General features: G+C 36.8%; 1 protein-coding gene across 2 annotated transcripts in view; it reads left to right on the top strand.

Moving 5' to 3' along the window:
- Positions 1-20,227, top strand: part of LOC150084428 (DDB1- and CUL4-associated factor 13) — a 175,960-nt gene that overhangs the window by 82,382 nt on the left and 73,351 nt on the right. For both annotated transcript variants that reach the window (XM_090375218.1, XM_090375219.1), the window contains one exon: positions 7,512-7,589. In XM_090375218.1, coding sequence (XP_090231344.1) covers positions 7,512-7,589 — 78 coding nt within the window. The remainder of the gene's footprint in view (positions 1-7,511; positions 7,590-20,227) is intronic.

Genomic DNA, 20,227 nt, shown 5'->3' with positions numbered 1-20,227 from the left:
GCTCAGAAAAATCACCTGAGAGGGCATAAATTCAAATTGAGGAAAGACAGATGTAGGATAGACGTGCGGAAATTTGCCTTTAGCCAGCGGGTGGTTGGTTGGTAGAACAGACTTCCATCCCTTGTGATGGAGGTTGATAGCCTAAATAAGTTTAAGGCTCAGCTGGACAGGTATTTTGAACAAACAGAGGGGTGAAGTGGAAGTGGTTTTTTTTTTTTTTTTTTTTTTGGCTGATGCTGCATAAGCTTGCTTTTTTGCATCAAATGCCTCTACTAATGCTAAAAAATGCTAATGCTAATGGGATCTATCCATTTATATTAAAGGAGGCAGCAAAGGAGGTAAGCAAACCCTTAGCCATAATTATGAGAGCTTCCTTGACTCAGGGGAGGTACCCACAGACTGGAGATGGTCAAATGTGACCCCAATTCACAAAGGAGGCTCAAAGGCTGACACAAGTAATTATAGACCTGTGAATCAACCGAAAGAGCAAGCTGGCTTTAGGACAGGATTCTCAACTATGGATCACCTTCATGTAATATCACAGCTAATGGAGAAAGCAAATGAATATAAAACACCATTATGCCTGGCATTTGTGGATTATGAAAAGGCATTTGACTCCATACAGCATAAGGCAATGTTTCGGGCACTGGAAAGACAAGGCATTGATACCCCATATATTATGATTTTGAAGAAAATATACGAGAGTGCTACCTCCTTTATTAGACTAGACAAAGACAGTAGGAAATTTAAAATTGAGAAAGGAGTTCGACAAGTAGACACAATATCTCCGAAGCTGTGTACTGCTGCCCTTGAGGAAGCTTTCAGAAGATTAGACTGGTCGCAGAAAGGAGTCAATGTGAATGGAGAGTACCTAAACCATTTACGATTTGCAGATGACATTGCGGTCATAAGCCACGATCCCAAAGAATTAGAGGAAAATCTTAATCAGTTATGCACAGCTAGTAAGGATTTTGGACTAAAGATGAATATGGCTAAATCAAAAGTAATGATGAACAAGTATGCCACGGAAAGGGAAATAATGATTGAAGGAGCAGTAATTGAAAAGGTGGAGTCATATACTTATCTGGGACAAGTTATTAGCTGTAATAATGATAAATGGCTGGAAGTCAAGAGAAGAATAAATTTTGGATGGATAGCATTCAGGAAATATCGTCACATACTGAAGAGCAATATCCCAGTTTGTCTGAAACGTAAAATAATGGACCAATGTATACTCCCCATCATGACTTATGGAAGTGAAACTTGGGCACTCACCAAAAGAATGGAAGAGAAGCTGAGAACTACACAGCGAAGAATGGAACGAATCATATTGGGAATAAGACTGTTAGATAAGAAGAGAAACACATGGATTAGGCAACAAACTCAAGTAAAGGACATTCTTATCAAAACTAAAGAACTAAAACGGTCTTGGGCAGGACACATAGCTCGAAGACATGATGACAGATGGACTAAGAAAATAACAGAATGGTATCCAAGAGGAGCTAGAAGAAAACCTGGAAGACAAAGGCGGAGATGGATAGATGAAATTCATGAGTTTGTGGGTAGTAAATGGATGTCCAGTGCTCAAAACAGAAGGAACTGGAAAGTTGCTGGAGAGGCCTTCATCCTGCAGTGGATTGAAAATGGCTGATGATGATGAGTTTAACTTCTGTTCCAGGAAAATTAATGGAGGCACTGGTTAAAGAAGCACTGCATGATCATCTAGACAAGACTTCAGTTATAGCTCAGACACATCATGGTTTTGTTAAGGGGAAGTCTTGCCTGACCAACTTGATTGGATACCATGATGCAGTCACAAAAGAACTGGATGCAGGGAATAACTTTGATATTATATACTTGGATCTTAGAAAGGCTTTTGATACTGTTGTACATGGAAGACTTCTGCACAAATTGGAGCAGTGTGGCATTGGAGGCAAATTGCTGCTAGGGATAAAGGGGTGTTTGAAGGAGAGAGAGAGAGAGAGAGAGAGAGAGAGAGAGAGAGAGAGAGAGAGTGAGTGGTAATCAATGGACACTGCTCATCGTGGACTAATGTTATCAATGGAGTCCCTCGGGGTTCAGTGTTGGGTCCATTATTGTTTTCTGTATTTATAAATGATATTGATGATGGTATATCAAGCTTAATGTCCAAGTTTGCAGACTATACGAAAGTTGGCAGGGTTGTCAAGGACACTACTGACACTATGCTGCTGCAACAGGATCTGGAAAGGTTGAGCAGATGGGCTGAGAGGTGGCAAATGAAGTTTAACATTGACAAATGTAAAGTACTACATATCGGAAACAGCAACCCCAGAGCAACGTATCAACTCTGTGGTACTACACTGACATGGCAGAGAATGAAAATGTGCTTGGAGTAATTGTGCAGGCAGATATGCAGTTCTCTGAGCAGTGCAGACGGGCTGCAAGAGTAGCTCATGGTGTATTGTCAGTGATATATAAGAATTTTTCTAGCAGGGATAAGGAGTTGATTATTCCCTTTTATAAGGCAATGGTCAGGCCACACCTAGAGTACTGTATACAAGCCTGGAGGCCTCATTTCAAGAAGGATGTAGAGCTGCTGGAACGAGTACAGAGAAGGGCAACAAGATTAGTGAATGGAACAAAGGGGTGCGCTTACGAAGAAAGGCTTAAGTTTTGCAAATTACAGTGTCTGGAGACTAGGCACCAGCGAGGTGATCTGATAGAGGTGTATAAAGCCTTGAATGGTTTGAGCATGCCCAATGCTGATGGGATTCTTCCTCTTGCTCAGAATAATCACTTGAGAGGGCATAAATTCAAATTGAGAAAAGACAGATGTAGGATAGACGTGCGGAAATTTGCCTTTAGCCACGGGTGGTTGGTTGGTGGAACAGACTTCCATCCCTTGTCATGGAAGTTGATAGCCTAAATAAGTTTAAGGCTTAGCTGGACAGGTATTTCGAACGAACAGAGTGGCGAGTGGAAGTGGTGTTTATTTTTTATTTTTTTGGCTGATGCTTAATCAGCTTGCTTTCTTGCATCAAATGCCTCTACTAATGCTAATCATATACTTAGATTTCAGAAAATCTTTTAATGCTGTTCTGCATGAAAGACTTCTATTCAAATTGGAGCAGTGGCATTATGAGCAATTGTTGCTATAGATAAAAAGGATTCTTGGGTGGAGAAGGCAGAGAGTTGTTATTAATGGGCTCTAGTCTTCATGTTCCAGTGTTATTAGTGGAGAGTCCCTTAGTGTTCAATGCCAGAGGCCCTTTATCATTTTCAGTATTCATTAACAATATTGATGAAGGTACATCAGGTTTGATGTTAAAGTTTATAGGTGATATGAAGTTTTTCTAGGCAGTTAATGACAGAAATTAGGTTATAAGTCTGCACCAAGGCCTAGAAAAATTAGCTAGGTATGCTTGAAAAGTGGCAATTGAGATTTACAAATGTCAGGTGTTGTATATGGGAAGCCGATCAATAAATAACTCAACAGTTGGATGTTACTCTACTCATGTTAAATAGCAGCACTGCGAACACAACAGAAAATGTGCCTGACCGATCTTTCGCGTTGCACAACAACAAATTTGGTCAGTTGTTTTATAGACACCGTTAAGTGTAATTCTACATTTGATGACTTAAAAATATATTTTTAAAAATTTAAGCGATCATGGGTCCAAAGCGAATAGTAGTGCTGGTGCTGATAGTGATAGTAATAAAAGAACCATTATTAGTTTAGAAACTAAGCTAGACATCATAAAAAGGACAGAAAGAAGTCAGAAGCAGGTGGACATAGCTCGTCATTATTATTAAATCTGTTTATTAATGTAGCAAGTTTTTGCTTTCACCTCTTATACACAGCCATCTAGAAGGGTACAAAAATGCAAGAATTACAATTATTTACAATATTTACACAAGTGCATATATTTAAAAATGCAATTATTGACAAAATTATAGATGAAGTAAGTTTTGTGCTTCAGAGAGGCTCTTCTATATAGATGAAGTAAGTTATGTGCTTCAGAGAGGCTCTTCACTCTGTAATCCTTGATTTCGGAATATTTCACAAGGTGTATTGCCAATGAATTGAAAAGGTTGACTGTGTTGTTTGGGAAGAAATTCTTCAGACAGCACAGGTTGGACAGTATAGAGTGTAATGGTAGGTAAGGGGTGTCATCACTGCATCCAGCACGTGGAGTAGAGATAAGTCCTCGAAGACTGGGGGATGTCAGTCGCACCGGTAAGCATCTGAGAAAGAAGAAGAATATTCCTGGATGCCATGTGAACTCTCTAGCGAGTGATATTTAAATTGGTATATAAAACAGCCCTGGAGATGGTAAATGCATTTGGTTGATTATGGTGTGAACTGATCGAGTACCACAACAGTTATTAAAGATAAAGAAATAATTGTGGAGGTGGTTAAGGAAACAACTCCTGTTTTAATGAGTAGAATAGTAAAAAATAGAATTTTTTTGTTGCACGAGATGCAAAAACTCTTAATTTTGTGGATTGAAAGGCAAACACACTACCATGTGCCTCTCAGCTCATTAATAATTCAGATGAATGCTAGGAGTTGATTTGAAGGAAAGAGCTGGACCTAAGTATGCAAATGACTGTTTTGCATACTTAGGTCCAGGTCTGGATGGTTTTCACGTTTTAAAATGAAATTTTAAAACACACTGTGGATGGTCATGTACGGATTTGGCATCAACAACATAAGGCTCTTGATCAATTATGCATGGTATCAAAAGTGCAGGCCAGTGGAGGCGGTTGTAGGTTTTGGATATGTTTCACTGTCAGGAGCTTGGACCCCTGGTGCATGTGGAACAACGTATCAGTGGTCTCTTCTATTGTCAACTGCTTGCTGACTGTGTACACCCCGCTACGTTACACTTTTTCCCCGAATGGTGGTGTCTTCCAAGATAACAATGCACTGAGCCATTGGGCACTTGTTGTGCAGGAATGGTTTGAGGAACACAGTTCTGACTTCCAGCATATCGATTGACCTTCAAACTCCCCCGATATCAATCCCATAGAGCACTTGTGGGACACTATGGAAAGGCATATCCATTGTCTGGATACACCAATCACCTCCATACCTGCATTTCTGACTGCATTACACACAGCTTGCTTGGCCATACCTCCCAAACACTTCCGACATCTTGTTGAATTAATGTCACATTGGATAGCTGCTGTACAGAGGGCAAAAGGAGGACCTACGAAGTATTAGGTAGGTGGTCCTAATTCAGTGATCACTCAGTGTGAATGACAATTAAGAAGAACAGTGACCTTCGAAATATCTACAGAAAAGGCATGGAGAAGAAACTGAACATCTACTGCGCCAGTGAGTGCAGAGACTTCTTAAGAGATGAATCACTAATTAATCTGGCTACTTCTTTTGAATACAGTCAAGGAGCTAGAGGGAAATTTTGGGGACACTACCTCACACTGAGCAAACAATATTCCATGGCAGGGCAAACTTTAGATTTTGTAAATAACTATTTAGAAGAAAAGCAACACTAAAAGCAAAAAAAAAAAAAACCCAGTTCTCTTATGCAGAGAAAGCAATATTTGTTATGTGCATATGTTAAGAGAGTTAGAAGTCAAGATAATACCCAATAGAAGATACATTATCTTGTTTAGAAATCAGAGCATCACTGAACATGAGCACAGAACCTGTAAACTCTTTTTTTCTAGAAAAAGAGGATTGAGTTTTGCAGGATTGAAGTTAACCAAGTTTCCTTTACCCCACTGGAAAATTACCTATAGATCAGCATTAAAGGAAATGGTGGAATTCGAGAAGTTGAAGTTGTTTGTGCAAGGTAATGTTTCTTAACAGAATGCAGTGTGCTATCATCAGGAAAACTATGAAATGGATTTCCAATCAGAAAAAGAAAGTTGTTAATAATGTTGTTTGAGAGGGAGAGTAGGAGAAAGGACTGAATTGTGAGACAACAGCATTTTGTGAAAAGTCAAAAGTTTCAGCCAAGTCCCATTGTTACAGTGAGCAGTCAGAGAAAACCGGCAATCCATAAGACAAGCTTGTTTAAAGGACCTATATGCCAAACATGGTCAAAAAGTCACAGATTTTTTTTGTTGTTGGTTTAGGGATTTATTAGGCGCATCAGCAACTATGGCCGTAGTGCGCCACAAAAATGTCAAGAGCAACTCCTGAAGTTTCACCAAAGAATTTCATCATATTTGATGAAAATGTTCAGTGACAAGTAACATAAGCCAATATATCACCAGTGGATTGGAATCCAAATTGGTGATCAGTGATCAGATGGAACATTTCCAAACAGTTTAAAAATTGACAGGTCACAGATTCCTCCATTACTTCAGAAAGAGTAGAGGTAAGTACAGTGAGATGATAACTGGAAGGTAGGGATTTGTCACCCTTTTTAGGAATTAGTTAGATATGAGCAAATTTGCATGCAAAGGAAAAAACACCAGAAGAATAAGAAAGCAAAAATGCAACATAAAATCAGAGCAAGCTCAGAAGAACAGATTTTGAGAACAAGTGGAGAATTTCCTCAAGCTTTTCTTGGCATTTCTTCGCATAACGTAAAATAAAATAAGTAAAGAATGAAAAAAAAACAAGATATCGTACTTGTTAATTTCAATTAAAAACATAGAGTTACAAAATAGAAATAAATAGGACTGCTTTTTCCAAAAAAAAAAAAAAACACATCCTTTTCTCCTGCTTATAATCGCCTTATCTCCAGTTTTTTGAAAGTCAAAAGTTGGCATTTATACTTTTGCTATTAAAATGTTAGATAATTTACTAGGCCTTCTGCATCATCTCTTTTATTAGTCTTATTAATTTAAGCTGCTTGTGCTCTGTGAGATTTGACTATCTACCACTAACAGTGCTCTCCCTTTTTAGGAGATATTTTATTTCATTCTAAAATAGGTTGCAGCACCAAAAGAATATGAATAAACAAAGAACATTTAATTTATTGTAAGAAGGAATTCCTGAGTTGTATAATTATTTTTTGTTTTAATTTGCTTCAAAAAATGTTTTGTGTGTGAGATGCAATACATTTATCACTATTGTTCATCATAGTATGGGTATAGCATTAGAACCATTTTGAAAATTTGATGTGACTTAAACTGTAAATTATTTCTCATTTCTGCATTAGTAATGATTGGGCATGAAAGATATCAATCCTTCAATTTTTTATTTTATTTTATTTTTTTGTTTATTGGAAAAATTAACCATGGATTTTTTTTTTGATAATCATCATGCTGTATATTTTTCTAGTACTGCTGGTATTTAATAAATAAAAGAATATATTAGTCTTATTAAATTTGAGAAATTTTTACCTCAGTATAGTAACAAAGTTGAGTTAGTCACCTAGAAATAACTTATTTTTGTATGATATGCAGATAGGGACAGCTATTTTCCAGTACTCTGTGCTCAAAATGTTCCTGTTGTGATTTGTTTGTGCTTCATAAAAAAAAAAAAAAAAAAAAAAAAATTTTAGTTACCATTGAATTCTACATGTTAACATACTCTTCATTTTTAATAGACAAACATTATGGGAGGCACTTGTAGTGACCGAGGTATTATTCTGTATGACATCCGTGAAGCTAATCCATTTCGAAAGGTAAGAAACAACTTGGTAACATTTGCATACATTGTTTTTTCAGAAAGGTAATAAATGCATTTATTGTATGGTAAAACAAAAGTTCACGAACGAAATATATGTCAGCCCAAAATCAGAAATATTGTACCAATGCATCCTAAGCTTCAGAAAACTTTATTGTTGAGTAAAATGTTTGAATTTACAATAACAGTAACATTTTACTCAAATATTTTAGAAAAAGTAGTATCCCCAGCTTCTGATGCAATATCATACAATACATTTATTGTATGGTAAAACTAAGGTACAAGAATGAAACATGTCAGTCCATGATCAGAAATACCTTACCATTGCATCCTAAGAAAACTTCAGAAAACTATTCATTGGGAATAGAACATTTGAATTTGCGATAACAAATAATTATAAAACCTCATATTTGCAGAGAATTTATACACGAGAAATAGCTGCATCTCAGTTCACAATCTCATATGAACATACAACGTTCTGGATCACAAGAGTATATAAGCAGGTGTACTGTCACAGTTTGGAACTTTGTGTTCATATATTAATTCTAAATTTACATTTACATCGAATGTGTTATTTTGAGTTTTGGCTATTTCCCTCATAGAAATGCCCTGTAAATATTAGTTTTTATAATATACAGTCAGACCTCTCTTTAATGAACTTCCATATATCGAAATTTTCTATGTAGCGAACTTTTTTGATTTCCCCTTGGTTGAAAATATAGAAACTACATTGAAAGTAGTTTCTGTATAACAAACTGATTTTGAGAGACCTGGGTATGCATTGTCGCACCTCTGGCCTTTAGGCAATAGAGCTGATGCTGTAGAAAGCACAAATTAAGAGCTAAAACATTTTACAATTTCATGGTGCCTGTAAAACCCTGCAGGAGGAAACTGGCCAACCACGGCACGGGACAGAAAAAGATGGAAGGTTCTGGGAGAGGCCTTTGCCCAGCAGAGGGTCATCAATGGCTAAAAAGAGTAAAACCTATACAACTTATACACTACTATACCGAGAAGTCCTGCTGATCAGCTGTCCAAAGCCATTGGCAAAGATTAAGGCATATTCCTGATGCGGGCATTGGCTCTGGTCAACCTATTTTCTGCCATAAGAAGCCTATTAGAGAATTAGGAGAGAGTGATTTTCCTTTATCTCAGAAATTCATCTGTTGTTTCAAAGAAATGAATCATCCACACTTGCCCTAAATTTCACCTGTCTCTGTTTACATGGTAGCTACAAGTGGTCCCTAATTTCGGCTTTGTTTTAACTGCTGTGCAGGTCCTTGAGTGTAGTATGAAAAAGTGCAAGTGCTTAATAGTGTAGATCAGAGCGTAAGAAAAAGAAATCGCTTTAAAATTTGATATCCCTGCCAGTAGTGTGTTAACCATTCTAAAAAACTGTTTCGATTTTCAAACTGTTTGAGGAAACGGGATCCAGTCAGAAGCGTGCAAAATTATGTCTTTGGGAAGATGTAGATGAAGCAGTTTTTAGGTGTATGAAGTTGATTCGAGACCAAAACATGCTGATATCAGGGCTGTTAATAAAAGAAAAGGCTATGAAGTACACATCTTTTCCTGGGCAAAGTTCTGGTTGGCTCGACAAATTTAAAGAGCGTCATTGCTTACTCAAAAAAGTTATTTCTGGTGAAAGTGGAGTTGCAATCGAAGAAGACTATACCCATTGGAAAGAAGCAGTTTTCAAAAAAATTATAGAGGATTACTAGTCCAAAGACATATTCAGCATTGTTGAAACAGGTCTATTTTTTAAACATTTGCCAAACAAGACACTGACTTTTAAAGGTGATAAATGTGTAGGTGGTAAAAATAGTAAGGAGAGAATTACACTGTTGGTTGCAAATATGGCTGGTAATGAAATACCGAAGCTTTTGGTAATAGGCAAAAGTAAACAACCCTATGTTTCAAAGGAGTAAAGTCGTTAGAGTTGGACTACAACAACAAAACTTGAATGACAAGTGAAATTTTTGAGCAGTGGATTTTAAATTTCAATAGGAAGATGACCAAATAAAACAGAAAAATCATGTTGATTGTCAACAACTGCTCTGCCCACTTCACTCTGTAATTTTTAAATTTACAAGTGTGAAGCATGTTTTTTTCCTTTTGAATATTATTATTATATTAGGGTTACCTGTAATTGATTACATTAACCTATATTTGTGTCTGTAAATCGCGTGGGTTCTCTGGTCAATTTGCCTGTTTTGCTGGACGAAAAAACCCCAGTTTCTGGGGGGGGGGACCCTGCTATCTATGCCTGAGACTGACTAACTCAGCCATGGAGTGAAAAAAGCCCATTAAAGTTCCTCGCGTCATTAATGGGATTTGAACCTGGGCCTTTTCCATCCAGTGTGAGGAGGACGGTGACAATATCACTGTGCTACGCACACAGACAACTTCCTTCTGAATAATTCGTCTTAACTGCAGCCAGTGCTAGATTTACATATAAGCTAAACAAGCTACAGCTTAGGGCTTCACATTCTAAGTGGCCTCGCTCCATCTTAAAAAATCCTTTTTTATTATTGTCACAGGTGAACAGTAAGGGAGAAGGGCTTCGTACATATTATAGCTTAGGGCCACAACAAGTTTAAATCAGGCCATGACTGCAAGACAATGGACCAAGGCATTATCAAGAATTTGAAAATGCACTACCAAAGGCTCATACTGAAAAAAATTATACCGAGAATAGAAACCAACCAACCTATAGATTCTGTTATAGGTTTGTTGATGTGCATATCAGAGTTGCCGAAAGTGTGGGGTCAAGATGTGACGGAAACGATTAAGAATTGTTTCACAAAAGCAGGTTTTACTAGAATGCTAATTAACAGAGATGAGAGGGATGAACTACTAGAAGACATTGAGCAACCTTGGGAAAAGTTCCAAGCGAGATTTGATCAGTGGAGAAATTGTTCTTGACGAATTTTTAGGAGTTGATAATGATGTCATAGTAGTAACTTGAATATTCAATTGACTCCAATATTTTGAAGCGTATTTAAAGAACTAGTGACAATATCAACGATGAGTTGGATGAAAATGCAGGTAATATTAAACACTCCAAACAAGAAACATTGGCAGCATTTGAAACTTTGCATTGAGGCCTTCAGTGGGAAGAAAATGTAACAGAAAATATATTTCAGTGGTTAAAGTTTAAACAAATTCGAACATTTTTATAAACGGTGTACAGTCGAATCCAGTGTAAAACAAAAAATAACCAAAGATTTTACGACGTAATTCTTAAGTGTACTAATATATTTTGCACATCATGTATGTAGTAATTTCTTAAAATGTATATATTAATAAATTGTTTTAAAATGTTAGAAAATGTAACCATTCCCACTAATTTCTGATTTATTCCCCATCTTTACTATATTTCTGAATTTACAGTATTTTTCATTGTTGAAAAGGTCATATTTCTTTATAATGAAATTTCTGTGTGACGAATTTTGTCAAGGGAACGATCGATTTCATTATATAGAGGTCCGACTGTATATTAGTAATCATAATTACTTTACTTCAAAGAATGGAGAGAGATTCTCTAAAACATTGGCTTAAACATTATTCTTATTGTAAGTTTTAATTCTCTGTTGCAATAAATAGCTTTCTGAAACCTATAAAGTAGTAATATAGTATTTCTTTGTGGCAGAGAAGAAAAATTAATAGATGCATATAAATTATCAGGTGATACAGAAGCCTATGGTATATATAGATTAGTCTATAATCAAGTCACAAAGGAGGTAAGCAAGCTAAGGCAGATTATGAGAAATCTCTGGCAAAGAATACAAAGAAAAACAGCAAAGACTTTATACTTATATTAACAGTAGAAGGAAGGGGATTGAATCACATTGGGCCACTTGATATCAGTGTGTTAACTGTCGATAATCCTGCTTAGATTGCTGAGAGATTGAATAAGTATTTTGCATCTACAGAAAAAGATGACAGAGAGGCCACATCTGGGGCACAACCCCAGATGTGGCCTCTCTCAGACTTCTATATTCCATTCAGAAGAGGGCAATTAGGTTAATTAATGACTCATCTCAAACAGAGTCTCTCCACTCTGTCTCATAGATGTACTTGTTTCTGCTGCATGCCTTTTCTACAGATATTTCCATGGGCACTGTTCTTCTGAATTTGCTTCTATAATTCCTGCTCTCTCTTTCAAAACAGTCCGAACATGTGCAGCCAACACCCATTTACTGTCCTTACTTTAGCAGAAAGATATCTGAGGGACAGGGAGGCCATGCAATGGGACTATCTCAGCTGGTCCAATGGTAAGAAAATTTTTCAATGAGGAAATTGTGCACATGCAAGCTTCAATGTGGTGGTGGTGCCCCATCTTGCTGGCGGTGTCCCTTTTCATCTTCCTCGTTTATTCATTCAATTGCTGTTTTCTGGAACAACCTTCCTTCATACGTATTTCCGGAAATTACAGTCTACAGAAGTTTAAGTCTAATGTCAACAAATATCTTCTTTCGTTTTCTCAACCTCCAACCCATGCACGGTACCAAGTACTATAGGTTCTTATACCTCTGTGTTTGTGGTTTTCATAAAAAAAAAACAAAAAAAAACCTACACATCATGCTGCTCAAGGAATACCCCAAAAGATGAGCACTTTTTGGAAAATGTCATTTTAGTGATGAAGTGACATTTTACGTGTTTGGTAACGTTAACAGATACACTGTCACATATGAGGATCTGAAAATCCCCACTCAGTTCGTAAACACATGCATGATAGTCCAGGTACCCACTGTCCTTCATTCAGATGATTGGCCCCTTTTTTTTCTTTTAGAAAAACTGTAAAATTTGCAAATTACATAGATATTCTCAAATTGTATGCTGCATCTCAGCTTAAAGATATGCAGCCACGTGTGTTCAATCAGCAAGATGGGGCACCACCACCACATTGAAGCTTGCATGTGCACAATTTCCTCATTGAAAAATTTTCTTACCATTGGACCAGCTGAGATAGTCCCATTGCATGGCCTCCCTGTCCCCCAGATATCTTTCTGCTAAAGTAAGGCTTTCTTAATTCACCTTTTTTCCTTATTAAAAAAATTACTTAAATATTCTTATTTCAGATTTTTGAAAAATTTCATTTTTTTCATATTATCAGCTTTACTTTATGTGATAGTAGGAAACAAACTGTAATTTCAGCTGAAATTTTTATTTTCATGAAGGCTGGAAACAAGTGTTTCCAGCCTTCAGGAATCTTAAATCCTTAAAAAGTTATTAATGATTATAGGTAACACTTGTTACTGTGTGACAGGTTGTGACATCTTGACCAGTTGGATTATATGATTCAGTGTTGGGCTCATTGTTGTTTTGTATATTTATTAATGTTATTGATGAAGGTATGTCAGGCTTAATGCTAAAGTTTGCAGATGACAGGGTTGTTAATGACATTATGCTACTGCAACAGGATCTAGAAAAGTTGGGCAGAATGGCTGAGAAGTAGAAACTGAAGTTTAACATTGTCAAATGTAAAGTACTGCATATGGGTAATGAGAAATGTACCAACTGTGTGGTATTACACTCGGGGTATTGGATAATGAAAAAGACTTGGAGGTAATTGAGCAGTGCAGACAGGTGGCAAGAGCAGGTCATAGGGTCTTATACAGTGATATACAGGAATTTTGCTAGCAGGGATAAGGAAGTGATTATCCCTTTGTATAAGGCAATGGTCAGGCCACACTTTGAGTACTGCATACAGGTCTGGAGGCCTCATTTTAGGAAGGATGTGGAGTTGCTAGAATGAGTAGAGAGAAGGGAAGAAAGGGGTGCTTTTTACCAAGAAAGGCTTAAGTTCTGCAAATTGTAATGTCTGGAGACTAGGCGACTGCTAGGTGATCTGACTGAGGTGTCTAAGGCCTTGAATGGTTTGAGCAAGCTCAGTGTTGATGGTATTCTTTCTCTTGTTCATTTATGAACCTTGCTGGAACAAACTTCCATCTGTTGTTGTGGAAGTTAATAGCTTAAATAAATTCAAGGTAGAACTGGACAAACTTTCAGAGTGAATGGATGGGTGAAATGGGAAGTGGTTTTTTTTTTTTTTTTTTTTGTCCGATGCTGCATAAACTTACTTTCTTGCATCATATGCCTCTGCTAATTGAAAGGGAAAAAATAAAGATTTTTCAGAACAATTATTAATCATAACATGCCTTTTCTTCAACGTTCTTTCTTCAGCTGTTTCTGTAGAAAAATCATTCAAAGAAATTTCAAAGTATTTATACTGAATTTTTATAAATGGAATTTCTTTAAAAACAAAAAATTAGATTTAATTCAAGGGTATTTTTGTATGTTTTATATAATGTAGTAAGGCTTTGGAATGAAGAGTGCGTAGGGCTTATGACACCAAAAGATGATCTGATAGTATGATTATCACAATTAGATTTTGTAGGAACTTAGTGGTTTAATAAAGGATAAATTTAATCGTTTAAACTTTTAAGAAATTAAGTTTTTCTAATGTACTAATAAAGATATTGCTGGAAAGAACTAAACTCATATTCCTCTAGATTAATGCATTTTTGTAAAGAGACACTATAATTAAAATACAAACCTGGAAAACAACATTAAATGTGAATGATTATCATTAATTTTTTAAAAGGCCTCTTTTATCCTTCGTTTTTTTTTTTTTTTTTTTTTTTTTGAATAATGAGACCATATTCTAAATTGATGGAATGATGTGATAGTAATTAGATTAAAATCAGTTTTATAAAAGAAATATTATAAAAAATCTTATATTTGTTTGATAATTAAATTCCAACAAAATTAAACTTTTTCAATCTGATCTCCCTCCCATCACTACACAGAAATACACTGTGCTGCCACTTTATTAGGTACAACCCTGCTGTGCACACAAATAGTTAACCCCACAACATTGCAAGTCACATGACCACAGTTGTAGATATAAATGCAGCAGAACAACCTTTCTAGTATCAGTTAAGTGTACAAACCGCAGCAAGAATGGGGAAAAGGAGTGATCTAATGGACTTCAAGTGTGGCATGGTAGTAGCTGCAAGACGTGCTGGACAAAGCATCTCTGAAACGGCAGTTCTCCTGAACTTTTCATGCACCACAGTTTCAAGGGTGTATCGAGAATGGCGCAACGAACAGAAAACATCCTCTCAGCGGCACTCCTGTGGAAGAAAATTGCTTGTTGATGAGAGAGGTAAGAGGAGGATGGCTAGAATTTGTGCAAGCAAACATGGGCCACAATGTCACACATCACGTCAGAATACAACCTTGGTGTGCAGAACAAAATATCACAACGGATCACTAGCCACACTTTGTCGCAAATGGGCTACAACAGTCAACAGCCACATTGCATAGCTTTGTTATCAATGAAGAACAAGAGAGCACGCCTCCTGTGGGCAGAGCAACACCAGCACTGGACTATCGAGGATTGGAAAACAGTTGCTTGGTCTGACGAGTGGAAGTTCCTGGTGCGTCATGTTGATGGAAGGCTCAGAATTTAGCGAAAGCAACATGAATCCACAGACCCGTCATGTCTGACGACTACTGTGCAAGGTGGTGGGGGCAGTGGGGTGTGGGGAATGTTTTCTTTACACACGTTGGGTCCATTGATACCCATAGATTCACATCTGAATGCCACTTTGTACTTAAACATCATTGCTGACCAAGTGCATCCATTCATGTTGACAGTTTATCCTAAGTCAGATGATTACTTCCAGCAGGATAATGCGCTGGTGCACAAAGGCTGAATCACTATGGAATGGTTCCAGGAACATGACAATGACTTTTCTTTGCTGCAGTGGCCCGCTCAGTTCTCCAGATCTTAATCCTATTGAACATTTTTGGGATGAGCTGGAAAGGGCTGTTCGCTGAAGGCCTACACCTCCATCAAATCTCAAGGAACTGGGTGAACTCATGTCTGCACGGTACTCCATTCCTGCACAACTTTTTCAGCATCTTGTTCAATCCATGCCTAAACAAATTCAGGCTGTTTTGAACGCTCGGAGGCTCAACACGCTACTAGGTAAGTGCTACCTAATAAAGTGGCAGCACAGTGTATATAGTAAGTTATTCTTAAAAGTAAGAATAACCTTTCCCCCCACACTCAAAGGAGGAGACCTTCCAATCAGTTTTTTGGGGTTCTTGGTTTTCTTCTATAACACTGGTAATGTCACCACGCTAACTACCCATAGAGATATATACATAATACAGTTGTGCCCCCATATCCACTGATTCAGTTAGCCGCGGTTAACCATGGGAAAAAAATGAAAAAACTTAGCACATACTAGTCACATGTCCAATTCGGTGCTTCCCTTTATTTTTTACGATGTCGATTTTAAGTCGTATAGCTTCCCTTTTACAGTGTAGCGTCTGGTTTGGTCACCAACATTATAATGGTTCTTTAGAGATTTAACCGATGCACCATTTTTCAAACTTTTGAATAATTTCAAGTTTTGGTTTAATTTGAAAGCACAAATCTTGGGTTTTCCCATCATTTTCACGATTTCTAAACAAAAAAAAAAAAAAAAAAATCTGACATCGCTGACATAATAACAAAACAAAATTTGTCCTTTTGCAGTGTGACAGAACACAACAATCGACGCGACGCACTAAATCAAACTAAACATTTGTTCTCTTTTTTTTGTTTTGAGCAGTAAGTGTGAAGACAGCGGGTGTTGCAAGACAATAGGTACACTAATCTCCCAATGACGACTTATAATGCCGGTTCTTCTCATTTATTTACGACTTGCAAGATACAGTCGATTCCGGTTATTTGGGACACATTGGGGCTAGTGCATTTTGGCCTCATTAAGTAGCTGCCCCATTTATCCGAAGTTTCACATAAAAAAGGTTAAAAATACAATGGACCCTCACTTTACAATTGGTTCACTGTACAATCAAATCATGTTACGATGGAGTCACCATAGTAAAGTATCGTTCACTATACAGTGTGTAGTAAGTGCCAGTCGTTGTGATCATGTTTGTGAATTGAATTTTAATTCTATTATACAGCGATTCTAATTAGCAAAATTAGGAGGCATGTTATCCACAGGCTATAAAAGTAAAGATGTATTGAACAGAAATTTACCCATTATTACCTTACCAATTAAAAAATTAAATCATACGTGAAAATCGGAAGAATATACGTGATAATCGGAATAATTAATACGTACTGTAATATGTACATACTAACTAGTTGAAATTTCTGTTCACTGACATTTGTGGGTGGTGGTTAAAATTTAAAACAGTAAAAAGATTAGCAATCAATAACAAAGAACACTGCACACAAATTGCAAGTAACACGATATGCGCAAGTGAGAATGGAGTAACAAGTTATGAAGCTTTAAAAATAGGAATGAAGAGAAGATTCTGAAAATTAATTTTTTTATATGATTGAAGATTCCATGGCAGTGTAAACACGATTCACCACAATAACCCACAGAATTCCAGCTGTCGGTATTATAAGATCGAGTTTACTATCCATTTATGATAGATTGCACTAACAGAAAAGCCCAATAAACAGGTGACTGCTAATTGTTTTTGTTTTATCGTTGTGACCTCCAGAAATCCAACTGAACCACGTGGTACGGTCGGAGACAATCATAGGGTAATCTCCAGTGCTGCGGTTTCCTGCCCCGATTAAATGGCATGTTGTCCCAATTATGTGAAGTAAACCCTGGCTATTTTCTTGATTGGGTTCTGTTTTTTATGATTTGCCCCGATTAACCAGTGGCCCAAATAACCGGAATCCACTGTATCTGTTTATACCTATTCTAGTTATTACTTGAATTTTATGATTTCTGGTTTTTTTTTTTTTTTTTTTTTTAAAATTTGGAGTCTTGAAATGTTCTGGTTAATTAAATCCCAGTAAATCGAGAGTCTGCTGTACTTTATAATTACCGTATTTAATGTCTTACTGTGTGTTTAATTTATCAATTAAACTTTATTATATGTATGTATGTACAAGGTGCCTCTGTAGCCAGGTGGGCAGGAGGAGTAGTGCATAGCACACGCTTCTTGATTAGACCGGGGCTTGAGCCCGTACCCACCAAATTCGGAGGATGCGGCAGGTCACTGAATGACCACCGCATATTCCCAGCCCGGATAAAGGGTGAGGGTTGGCGTCAGGAAGGGCATTCGGCCGTAAAAATTGCATGCCAAAACAATAAAAACGCTGACCCCATATAATAATGGGAAAAGGCGAGGATAAAAAAAAAAAAATACATATGTATGTACAAGAAAATCACGTTATATATGGGGTCAACAGGTGTTCACTTATATCCGCGGTTTCAGCTATCCATGGTAGGCCTTGGAACGTATTCCTCGCAGATGTGGGGGTCTTACTGTATATATTATCTGATACAACATGCCATTTTACAATGCACATATTTATTTGACACCTTGTCTGTCATTACACACACACACAAATTATGAATTACATGTATGAAACCTATGTGCAACCATGACTAGCATCATTATTTTTATTTTAGTCTATAAGCAAGTGTTTATAGACTGGTCTGCAACACTAACGAAAGCTCTAAGTTGTGGGAATGGCTGATGTGAGATTTCAGTTTGCACCCACAGCAATCAATTTTTGAATGTCTGAGAGGAAGAATGGGTTGTTGATGTTTTCAGTTTTTTATGTGGAATGGTTGTAGGGTAAGATGTTCAGTTGCCGGTTTTCTTGACAACAGCAGACATGATTAAGTGCTTCCAATCTGTGGTGTCATGAGTTCACCGTGACTAGCTCAACAACTGTCTGACAACCAGCCAGCGGTCACACGACCATGGACCCCAGTATGATGAACTATCATATGATGTATAAGCAAGAGAATGGATGTATGAGTGGGACTTTGGTTCTGATTGGTTATGGAAGCATAACCAATTAAGACCAATTTGCTTATACATCATCATCATTATGAACTTGGTCCGGCTTAGGTCTTTTAAGACCTGTTCCGTTGTAGTTCTTGGAGGTGGTCTTGATCTCGCCATCGTTGTCTTGGTCGACCAACATCTCTCTTGCCTGTAGGTTTGTAGTTAAAGGCTAATTTTGGGATCAGGTCTGGGTTCATTCTTTCTACGTGGCTGATCCATTTTTCCTGATACCGTTTTATGTCATTTACTATGTTATCTACTTTTAATTTCTCACGGATATCTATATTTCTTTGGTGGTCTAGTCTTGTAAAGCCTAATAATGGTCTTAAAAATTGTTTGTGCTGCTTCTAGTTTGTGTGCATCTTTCTTATTTACGATCCAAGTCTCACAGCTGTAGAAGAGGGCTGGTTTTGAAGTGATGTTGTGCAGCCGTAATTTTGTTTCAGTTGTCATTTGTTTCTCCGAAGTGGCGTTTAATCGTTCCATTCATTTTATTATATTTTTGTAGTTTTATGTGGCTGTCTTTCCCTTCATTTGATATTAAATTTCCCAAATAGGTGGAGTCAGATATTTGTTCTAATATTTTATCATCAATAAACAATTTTGACTCTTTGTATGTTTTTTCCACATAATCCCATTGATTTTGTTTTTGAGGTGGAGATTTTCATCCTGTACTTTTTACCTATTTTATTAAGTTCATTTGCTGCTATCTGTAGTTCATCTTTGGATTTTGCAATTATAACTTGATCATCAGCATATAATATAGTTTGGATTTTATTCCTGTTGTTCAACTGTATTCCATTGTTAATTGTTTGTTTCCATTCTTTAAGAATTTTGTTGATGTAGATATTAAATAAATTTGGTGATAGTCCAAATCCTTGTTTCACTCCTTTATTGGTGTTAATTGGGTCTGATAGTTGGCCATTAGAATATTTTATAGAGACTTTTGAGTTTTTATGTAGGCTTTGGATCGCTTTCCAGAGTTGGGTTGGAATATTTTCTTCGCGTAGAATCTGACAAAGTTTTTCCCGGTTTACATTGTCATATGCTTTTTCATAATCAATAAAGAGCAGAAATGTTGGTAGATTGAATTCTCTTCTTTTCTCCAAAATTTGTTGTAGTGAGAAAATGGCATCTATTGTGCTTCTCCCTTTTCTGAACCCACATTGTTCTTCTTCTAAGAATTGTTCGCTGTATTTATTAAGTTTATTCTTTAGTATATTAGAGTATAGCTTTGCAGCAGTTGACAGCAGTATTGTCCCTCTGTAGTTGTTAGGTTTATTTCTGGAGCCTTTTTTGTGTAAATTGATTACTATTCCTGTTTCCAAATCTTTGGGTATCTGTTGCTTATGCCATATGATGTTAAATAATTTTAGTAGTGCGTTTTTTTAGTAAGGTGCCCCCATATTTAAATAGTTCTACATTCAAATGGTCTATGCCTGGGCTTTTTCGGTTTTTTGATTTTTGTAATATTAACTCTAGTTCTTCCATTGTTATATTTTCGTCATCTTTGGTTATCACAGATTCATCTTCCAATTCCTTAGTGCCTGGGTTATATCATAGTTTGGAATAGTGTTGCTGCCATTCTGCTTGGAAGATGGAGTTAGTTTTTATTTGATCATTTGTGTCTAGTTGTAATTTCTTAAAAATTTTAAAACCTCTTCTCTGTGGGCCCCGTGATATCACATTCTAAAGATTTAACAAATTTATCCCAGTCATCTTGTCGGATTCTTCTGGTTAGTTTTCTGACTTCTGCTCGAAGCTTTTTATATTTTATGTGTA

Source organism: Mastigoproctus giganteus, chromosome 6, assembly GCF_048544385.1.
Source record: "Mastigoproctus giganteus isolate SK-2022 chromosome 6, ASM4854438v1, whole genome shotgun sequence".
Classification (NCBI taxonomy): domain Eukaryota; kingdom Metazoa; phylum Arthropoda; class Arachnida; order Uropygi; family Thelyphonidae; genus Mastigoproctus; species Mastigoproctus giganteus.
Note: the sequence above shows the minus strand (reverse complement) of the source record. Positions and strands in the feature narration are given on the sequence as shown.